The 10,413-nt window shown below is 29.6% G+C and overlaps 1 protein-coding gene across 5 annotated transcripts in view; it reads right to left on the reverse strand.

Moving 5' to 3' along the window:
* The window catches only part of LOC134721948 (AMP deaminase 2-like), a 44,462-nt gene that overhangs the window by 33,202 nt on the left and 847 nt on the right, over window positions 1-10,413 (reverse strand). For 2 of the 5 annotated variants that reach the window (XM_063585274.1, XM_063585275.1), the window contains exons 2-6: window positions 9,379-9,601; window positions 8,331-8,366; window positions 4,646-4,684; window positions 2,412-2,559; window positions 1,664-1,853 (exon numbers count right to left, since the gene is read on the reverse strand). In XM_063585274.1, coding sequence (XP_063441344.1) covers window positions 1,664-1,853; window positions 2,412-2,559; window positions 4,646-4,684; window positions 8,331-8,366; window positions 9,379-9,601 — 636 coding nt within the window. The remainder of the gene's footprint in view (window positions 1-1,663; window positions 1,854-2,411; window positions 2,560-4,645; window positions 4,685-8,330; window positions 8,367-9,378; window positions 9,602-10,413) is intronic. The other 3 variants (XM_063585276.1, XM_063585277.1, XM_063585278.1) reach the window with 3 other exon arrangements.

Here is a 10,413-nt window from a genome sequence, read left to right on the forward strand (position 1 = left end):
ATATTTTTTTGTTATTAATTTTTGGAATGAGCAGCTGTAGCTGACAGTATGCCATTTGATCAGTACAATTGAGGTACTTTTATCAAGGGTCAAGATTTCCTTCCAAAAAGATTTGGAACTATAGTTTCAGAGAAGGAGAAATTAGATTGTTGACCATTCAGAATAAAAAATTGCCTAGTTATCAAGTTTTTCAGTCAATTATAAGCAATGAGAATTTTTTTACATCATTCCTACTAAACTTTTTTTTTCTTCTTTTTTTTTCTTTTTTTTTGGGGGGGGGGGGGGGTATTTCAGACAAGTGTCTAACAGTTGACCCCATTATCTTAAGTCATAAGATTTTGGAATATACAAGGTCATACATGTACTGAAATAAACATCAATAGAGCATGTGGACTGCATGGACATCTTTAACACAATAAACAAGTACAGTAAAAGTAGAAATGTTTGTTGGAGATTTGATTTCATTTTTCAGTGGATATAAATTATAAACAATCCATGAAATTAAAATCCGAACAAATCATTTACTTATAAAGAGCATGACCTTATCTACTAAACTTGAAACAAAGGGAACTTAAAGCCCCCCAAATATCACTTTAAAAAAAAAAGAATTTTAACCTAGAAAATTAATGATTCTTCACTAACTTTCAGCCAACAAGTTCCTACATGTATCTACTTTTTCAAGAAAGAGAAGATTTACTTTTTTTTGTACATGTGAAATTAGACCGTTAACCACTTTTTTTACCAGAAGCTCAAATGATGATTGCAAGATTTCATAAAATACCAGTGTACATTTTAAAGAAAATCTGCTATATTAATAGTATGGTAATTCTGAGTATAAAGCAATAATTAAAAAGCTGGAAAAATGGCAAATTTTATATACTTCCTATTGCCATGGTAATGGTTAACTTTTATACTCTATTTGTAAAATCTATACAATTTGATTACATCAAAAAGTGTTATTTTATATTTTTTTTTAAATGTGTGCCAACAGTGTGAAATTAGTATCACTTCAAATTTAAAACAGAAGAAATTACACACATTAAAATTCCTGTATGAGGGTGCATTTACACTCGTCTAAACTGAACCAGCATATTAGATAAAATTTTTCTATGGAATCCATTTTTGTAAGTACTACAAGTATGGATTGAGACATTTTGTGTACGGTGGATTCGTTTATTTTCATGTTTACCAATTTTTTATGTTTTTCAAAGAAAATTGTATTTAATTTTTTTTTAAATTCTGCATACACATGATACATGCAAAATTGAACATTGAACTGTAACCCACAAAATCCGTGAAGTTTTGACACCAAAACAAAATAAAGAATCCATGTACACTAAGTGTCATTGGAGCTTTTCAAGAAATCAATAGCACATGGACATTTTGCCTTATTTGATTTTGTATCTATTCCTATATATCATGTATATAGACTACTATGATCTTTGGTTCACTTTAAACAAGTTTTGCTGAATATTCACATTGGAAAAACATGATTTAAAAGCTGGCAAAAATTATGAAAATATCACCTTCTTCCATAGCTGAAGAGGAAAAGATGCAATATATATTTCTGAAGAAAAGACAAATTAAATGTAAAAATCATATTACAAAAATACCCCCCCTCCAATACAATGAATGTTCTTTTTAAAAAATTGTTATAAATTACCTTCAGGGTTGAGGCAGTTTCCAGCAAACCCTTCCTTCATGCCTTTAAAATCTTCATTGTCTAGAAGATTCTGAAGAAACCTGGCCGTTATCATAGGAAAACTTTGATGAGATAACATCATATACTTCTGTCTCAGTATCAACGCTTTAACAAGTGCTTTGGAGGCATGTTCTAAGTCACTGATGTGTACCTGAGAATTAAAATTTTCATAAAATAGCCACTAAGCAAAGCTCTAAAAGTTACCAAAATTAAGTTAATTGAGATTATTGCAAAAAATCTCTATCCAATCTTGATCGCAAAAAAAATAAAAAATCTCTAAATTCAAACTAAAAATATTTCAAAGATGTCAGAACTGAAATTGTCTTTCCTTCAACCAATTGTAAGTTAAGGTATCCAGTTCATGGACTCTACCAAAAGGATTCTCACAGGTCTTGGTTCACCAGGCAGAGTTTTATAATTGCAGTCTGAGCCAAACTTTTTTAGGGTTTGTCTGACCGAAAAAGAAATTTGAACTTTTCTACAATTTTTTCAACCACATGTATATATCTTATAATAATTTTCTTTTTTTTTCAGTGAAAAGAATCTCTGTGCTTTTTACTGTATGAAGAGATAGAATTATGGCGTTAAGCTTGAATTAGTTGTGAGGCTTAAACATTAAAAAGATATGATGCTGAGGTCTGAGTAAGATCTGGATTCCGTTTAGTCAATTGAAATTAAGTTTTCTTAGGTGTAATAGTACTAATACTACCCCACTAGTATCTTCTCCACTAATGTTAATCCTCTGGAAATCAGGGGCAAGGTCATATTCCTCCTTAACTTCTGGAAACTCAGAAAATGTGTCCTCAAAAAATGGAAACTTTGGTGTATTACTTTCTCTGGTCTTTGGTTCTTTTGCACTGAAAAAAATAATTCAGTTTAGAGACAAATAGATAATCTGATAAATATGTGAATCTATATAAAACAAAAAGTACTTCACGATTTGTAAATGAGTTTTAATGCTTTAATCATATTTCTTCTGACATGTCTTGCAGGCCATTTGCATATTATTGACAAAAATGAAAAAAAATTAGCCTATTCTAAGATACACACATGCTGTCTATAATTTAAAAAAATATATTTCATATTTTTCTATATGAAATTCAACTAAAACCAATGAAATTGTGCATATGAAAATAAATAGACCTCAAAATATTGATGATAAATATCTTTTTATAATAAAATATAAAACTAACAAAGGAAAAAAAATACATAAATTCAGTAAAATATTTGATCAAACCTTTGTTTCTGCTTTTTTGCTGATTTGTTTTCTACACCAGAGGACATAAAGATCATTTTAAAGAAAATGACAATGATGAAGTTTTAATCAAGATATATAACCATCCTATATAAGAGTCAATCAATGTAAAAGTCATATATCTATTGACCTAATGTTGGTTTTTGTTAATTAAGTAATGAACATGCTATAACCAAGCTATTATTCTCTTACTAATCACTTTTATCTAGACACAGATGAAAGCTTCCCGAATACCTGTTCATAGTTCACATATATATGGCTATATTCTATATTAAGTCAGCTAAAATTTCATATACTTTAATAAATGAGTCTATCATACTTCAATGAGAGTTAATTAGAAATGAGGATTAAATAACTACTTCATTTTCCAAGTATAAGCTTTGAAATAATTGATACAAAATATAATCAGAAAAAAAAAATCAGAACAGAAAAATGGTAGATACACATAGCTAAAGGTAAGAAAGAATTGATAATCAATCACTAATGATGCAGAAGTTACATTCAAAATGTTTCCCTCTAAGTCAGTATACTGGAAAGACACTCTTTGGAAATCTAATACTATGATATCTTTTCAAACCAAATTTTTAAAGCAGAGATTTAAAACAGTATCATTAATTGTGTTAAAAAGGCAAAAAGGTACCAAGCTTAAGACAAGAGTTAGTTCAATTTGCTATAGCACTTAACCAGATATCAGTAAATTCTTTGAGAAATAAAGTTTATACATATTGTTTAGTAGATGCCACCAAAGCACCAGGCTTGCTTTAGTTTTGTCTTGTTTAGTCAGACTTTGAGGCCATTATATATTTGATCAGTACGACATGTAAATACTAGGCATAAAAATTGTAAGGAAGAGATTTTTCTAGTTTTCTCCACCAAAACAAAACTTGTAATGTGAAATGACAAATGTTGATGTTTCTCCGCCAAAAGTTTACTGTGAAATGATTATCATGGTACTTGCTGACAGATAAAATTAAACCCTGAAAAGTGATTACCTGAAGATCATACATGTATGCATCTTAACAGATGGGCAACATATGTTGAGTGATTGATTGCCTTAAGCTCATATGTCACCTTGACAGATGGTCAACACATAAAAAGTGATTACCATTATAAGCTCATATATATGTTACTTTTCACAAAGCAGTTGAGCTGACATAGACTGCATATGACAGAGCATATTTGCATATATTTATATATTTGTACAAAGCTAGATTAATCAAATTATTAATTAGATATAATTATGACAGATTTGGGTACGATCCCTATAGCTACATATTGTACCTTTATAGTTCATAATTATTCACATAGTACCAATTTTCTAAGATTTTATGTATTTAATTTTATGTGTGGGAGAATTTTACTTTTGAGGAATATATGAAAAGTTGTATGTATATTAAATTCAAGAAAGCAATTCTGAAAGCTAAATTCAAAATTATATTTATAAATTATTAAGTTTATCAATGTCCCTAGATTGAAGGGTTTCAGTAGACTTTCATGTAAGTGCTTATTATATCTTATTAAAGAACAGGAATATAAAGAAATAAAAATTTAAGTATTTATATAAAAAAAAATCAAATCAAGAAAATTCGTGCAATGGAAGAATAAGTACATGTATAGGTGTGTGTGTAAGCTATCCTATATACACATGCTGGGTTCTCTGGATTACATGAAAACATGCAGATAATTACCTCTGTGGACAAGGTGGAAGGTTGAGCTTGAAGTCTGGCCTATTAAGAAAATAAGGTTAAAATAAAAATGCTTATGGTAAATAGTGGATCTTGCAATTCACATGACCAGGTGTGGAGATAGCTGCTGTATGCGATCAAGACTTTTTGTACTCCAGTGCTGAAAACATGGAAAAAGAAACAGAAAAGGACCCAAAGTGTATACACTTGGTCCCAAATAAAACTTTCTGATCATTACAGTGTTAATTGTGTCAATAAATCAAAACTGTACTCTTGAAACTAATTGAACTGAAGTCCACATAGCTACAAATTAAGGAGCGTGATTCAAGAACCTCTAAAAATTTCAATTATTATGTAAATTTATTTCACTAGACATATTTTTACTCAACAATCAAATGATTATCTCCCTTGTCTGGTTACTTTACCAAAACAACAATTTTGTGAATTATCTCCCTTGACTGGTGACTTCAACAAAACAATATTTGTTTTAATGAATTATCTCCCATGTCTACAAAACAATATTTGTTTAAATGAATTATCTTCCATGTCTACAAAACAATATTTGTTTAAATGAATTATCTCCCATGGCTACAAAACAATATTTGTTAAGCTTTATGAATTATCTCCCCTGTCAGGTTTCTTCTAATAAAACAAGATCTTTTTTTACAATAGATAACCATCACATGATCAGACTAGTTATACTGTACATTTATGGTGGATTAATTGCTATCTTTTCACATCTTATACAAAATTCAAAAAAACTACTGTTTTAAACACTGGAATGAAATCTATTGGAATAATCTTGAAAACTAGAAATTCAGTTTAATTTCTTGTCTATATATAAGAATATTTTAACCATAATTTCGTAATGTAAGACATACATTTAAGGGTCCATTTTGTTTAAATAAAAACAAGAATGTGTCCAAAGTACACAGATGCCCCACTTGCACTATCATTTTCCATGTTCAATGGACTGTGAAATTAGGAAAAATCTTATTTGGCATTTAAATTAGAAAGATTATACTAAAGGGAACATGTGTACTAAGTTTCAAGTTGATTGGACTTCAACTTCATTAAAAACTACCTTGACCAAAAACTTTAACCTGAAACTTGCACTTTCATTTTCTATGTTCAGTGGACTGTGAAATTGGGGTCAAAAGTCTAATTTGGCTTTAAAATAAGAAAGATCATATCATAATGAGCATGTGTAATAAGTTTCAAGTTGATTGGACTTCAGCTTCTTCAAAAACTACCTTGACTAAAAACTTTAACCTGAAGCGGGACAGACGGATGAAAGAACGAATGGACACACAGACTATAAAGGACGCACAGACCAGAAAACATAATGCCCCTCTACTATCATAGGTGGGGCATAAAAATACATAAAAAGAAAATTACAGAACTAACTTCTTTTACCGTCCATTCATGGCTAAGCACCAGTCCATTGCATATTTTCAGATATGCATTATTATTAAATACACTATAGGTACCAAGACTTTCCTAGAGTATCTAATTTTGCTTGATTGATTGATTTCCAATTGATTGCAATTTCCTCGTTCCTTACATATATAGATGAAGAAAATTCTTTTTATTCTTAAAGCATTTTAACTTGACGTATCCTACACTTGGCTTAAGAGAACTTGATAACAACACTTATTTATTTCTGTGGCCTTTAATACGGTTATAACCTTGCATATTAACATCTTAAATCATAGTATTTACTTACACACCTTTGTTAACATACCACTTCAGGTATTTACTACATGTTACGATGATGTACATGTCCCTGATTAACTACAGTGTACTTGGCCACTGTCTTATTCTCTTCTATTATAATTAGGAGAAAACTGTAACAGTACTACTGAGGTACATAGGGTACACTTAGTCGTGTTAGTAGTGATATATATTCTTGTCTTGCAATCTATGTGTCATTAGCATATTTTGCACAAGGCTTTGACCAGCGTTGTCTTGTGGAATATAAAATAGCCTTTTTATTTCCAATTTTTAATCTTTATCGTTTTGACATGTATTTTAAATGTTATTTAAAATTCTTGTCTTTTTCCTTCTTTCTCCTTGCTGATTTTTTTTGATTCTCAAAGTTATATACATGTAATAAACTAAAGACAACAAGTAAATGAGAAATTTCTGTTTGAAATATAGCCCTAATAGGCATGTTTATAGGTAAATAAACAGAGGCAGGGTTTAAATACATGTATTTCTTTATATCTTGATAAGTGGGAAAAGATAAAATACAAAGTAAGACAGCTTTGAAAAGCTATTCTTATAAAATTGATTTATGATAATTAAGAAACTATACTTGGATATGCCAATGAATTATCAAAATTGATTTAAGTAATCACTCCAGGAGATGTTGAATAATCTATACATACTATAGGAACACCTATCTGAGAAACAATCAGAGGTGTGAGATCACCTTATTTTGTATTTGACTTTGTTCTACTTATTTTCCTCAATAAAATGTAAATAATAATTTTATTGTTGCATAGATTTTAGAATTGTATGGGTCAAGTGCAAACAATAATATTTGATATTGAAAAAAATAAAAGTAAAGTAAAAAGAAATTTTACAGTATGGCATAATAAAGATTAACTCATTAATAAAGAAAATGTGTTATAAAGTATTTAAATTGTTAAGCTTGCATCTGATTAATTTGCTAAAACTAAAAGTGACTGCAAAAGATTCACTGTCTTCATAGGTCATTGTCAAAATTAACTCACTTTGGACCACAATAGATATATTATAGAAGATGTGGTATGAGTACCAATGAGACAATTCTCCATCCAAGTCACAATTTGTAAAAAGTAAACCATTATAGGTCAAAGTATGGTCTTTAACACTGAGCTGTATGGAATATACATCATGATTATAGATTGATGTTATATGTTCAGTGGCAAATATCAAATGCACATTAGATGAGAACATGTTAATCATGTTAATGGGATATGAATATTGTACTAGAATGATATGCTGTCAGAGCCCAAATCAAAGTTCAAATTGACATGGTTACCTATCCGACACAGGAAAACATATCATCCTACCTTTACGCATACATGACATAGACTGACTCTATGCAGATCAGAATTTGTTCTTAAACGTAAATCCTCAGTGCTTATCTGAAGAGTAGCAAGACCACTGAGGCGGTTAAATAGTACATGTATCAATTTGAAATTCACAAATAATAGCATGATTAGATAGACAAATTTTATAACTTTGAAATTACAATGCAATGTGACCTTCCCAATTTACACATGTTTGTTATTCTTGCTTGTTCACTAACTAATTAAGTTATAAGCAGCCCATATTAAAAGCCTGTTAAAAAATCTGAATGCAGTTTTACTACAGTCAACATTCCCAACATATATACAGACGCTATGTATTGAATAAAAAATCCTGCAGTTTCTCAATCATATAAAAGGTCACAAGAAACAAGGATAATTTGCATTATTTTTTGTTATGCTCATCAAATTTTAATTCTTATACATTTTCAAGAATGTTCACTGTGTGTCAGCACCCAGATAAATATATACATACCCTTGCATGTACCATAGATAGATATATATGTGCTTAACTTAACCTACATGTAACAATATAAACTGAAACAAAGTAACATTACAATATTTTTAAAAACAATATTATCATGCACAACATGAACATTCCCTAAACTCACTTTTCTTCAGCTATCTGCTCCAAAGATCCTGTAGGTCTGAAAATAGTTATCTGAGTGTGATAAAAAATGAGATGAAACCTCAAAAATGGTCTCCATTAAAAAAAAACAATTTTTGTTTATCTTATCAACTCTAATTGTCTCACCATTTTTTAACAAGCACATCATCATGATCATGCACATTGAAAATCTGAATGTTTTTGGAAAGAAGTTGAAAACTTTGGGAAGTATTTAATTACTTGCTTAAATCATATTTATTACATGTTCCTCAAAACAAAAATTCTGCAAGTAAGAAAAAAACATGGTACTTCTAAATGAAATCAGTGGGGTCAAAACCCAATTTGAAAATTTGAAAAACCAACAGTAAAATAAAAGTCAATTCAATGATAAATTATTTTTCTCACCTGCTCCAACTTATTACATATATTAACAAACACAAAATCAAATTATGATATATATATGCCTATATATGGTAAATTATGTCTATGATGTCAGATGATGATGATATAATCATAGTGTTAATTATAGAGGGGAAAATTCACACTAATACAAATAGTTTAAGATTGGTTGGTATTAAGCAAGGAACAAAATAATTTGAAGCAATGAAATAAAGTTTAAAAAGTTCATAGACTTAAAACTCAAATGCTAGCATTATCAAATGTAGCCTTCTATGATCATGTCTTTAAGATTGCATTAAAAAATAATTGCTTTATCAAAGGTATTCTTAGTAATTTTCTTACAAATTGGAGGGCTATTGAAATTAAATCAGTTATCAAGTACATATATATGTATACATGTAAGTAATAGGGAACAATTAATAGTTCTTGACATAAACTGAGCTACAACAAGTACACTGAATTATATCATTGACCTTTAAAAAAATATATTCTTAAAGAGATTATTTCAAAAGGGTGCACATGATTGTGTTCAAGTTAAAATGTCATTTCAAACAATTGTTTATAAAATCAAATTCAAACAATAACACTTCATTCAACACTTCATATACATGTATATGACTACACACGCTACATGTACAAGTATATATATTCACCTTGTACTCAGCTGTCTCTCAAAGTAATTCTTGCTTTCATTTTCTTCTATTGGATATTCGTCTATCTCATATGGTGCTGAGCTTTTATAATGAAGTTCTGGTCCATCTGTTTTTCTCCTAAGCATAGACTCAGCAATTTCTTGAAATTTATCATCAGTAGGGTTGTGGATATGTTTAGGGAATTTCAACTTAGCAGGTGCAAATGTTGGTGAAGTCAGCCCATCTGAAAACAAGTTTATATTTTTGTCAAAATTTTAAAAAAAAATTGTTCATTATATATATATATTCTAATTCACACAATCAGTTGTCAAATTACAATAAATTTTCAATAACATGAATAAAAAATTGTCAAAAATACTGTCAGACTGTCACACTTTTTACAGTTATTATAGATAGAACTACAGTCATGTAGTCATTCAGCCCCTCCAATAACTCCGCCCTTTACTTCAGTGTGCGTCTCTAACATACTTTTTTTCTTCTGCTATATTATTCTTACTTTGAAGAAAATCATTTGCTTACGTCATGCCAAAATCAAAGAGAGATAATTCAATTTTAAAACTATGGAAAGCTGAAATAACAAAATTTAAAAAACATGTTAAAAAATCCTGTATCTTTCAAAAATATGTAAATATAATGATAGTTTGACACAAGCTTTCTGATTTTTGTGTGATATTTTTTCAATTCTAAAGAATAAATATAAAATATATATACGACTCTGAAATAAAATGTTGGGTTTATATTTAAATCACTAGATTTACTGCACGGACATTAAACCTATTGACAAGGATGATTGTGGCTTTGCTGCATTTCAGAATACTGAATGATGGCAATTTTGTTTTGAGAATTTTAAGACAATCGCTTTCTCACCGCAACCCAACTACGCTTCTGCTACAACTATACCATGCTGTTCACAACCATAGTACCACTCTAGCCCGCCCTTGCCGTCCTCTTCACGCTCTTCTTACGACCTTACTGCGTTCATACTATGACCATCATTCTCATTGTCATTTTCACATAAAAAATATTAAATCTTTC

Source organism: Mytilus trossulus, chromosome 6 (genome assembly GCF_036588685.1).
Source record: "Mytilus trossulus isolate FHL-02 chromosome 6, PNRI_Mtr1.1.1.hap1, whole genome shotgun sequence".
Classification (NCBI taxonomy): domain Eukaryota; kingdom Metazoa; phylum Mollusca; class Bivalvia; order Mytilida; family Mytilidae; genus Mytilus; species Mytilus trossulus.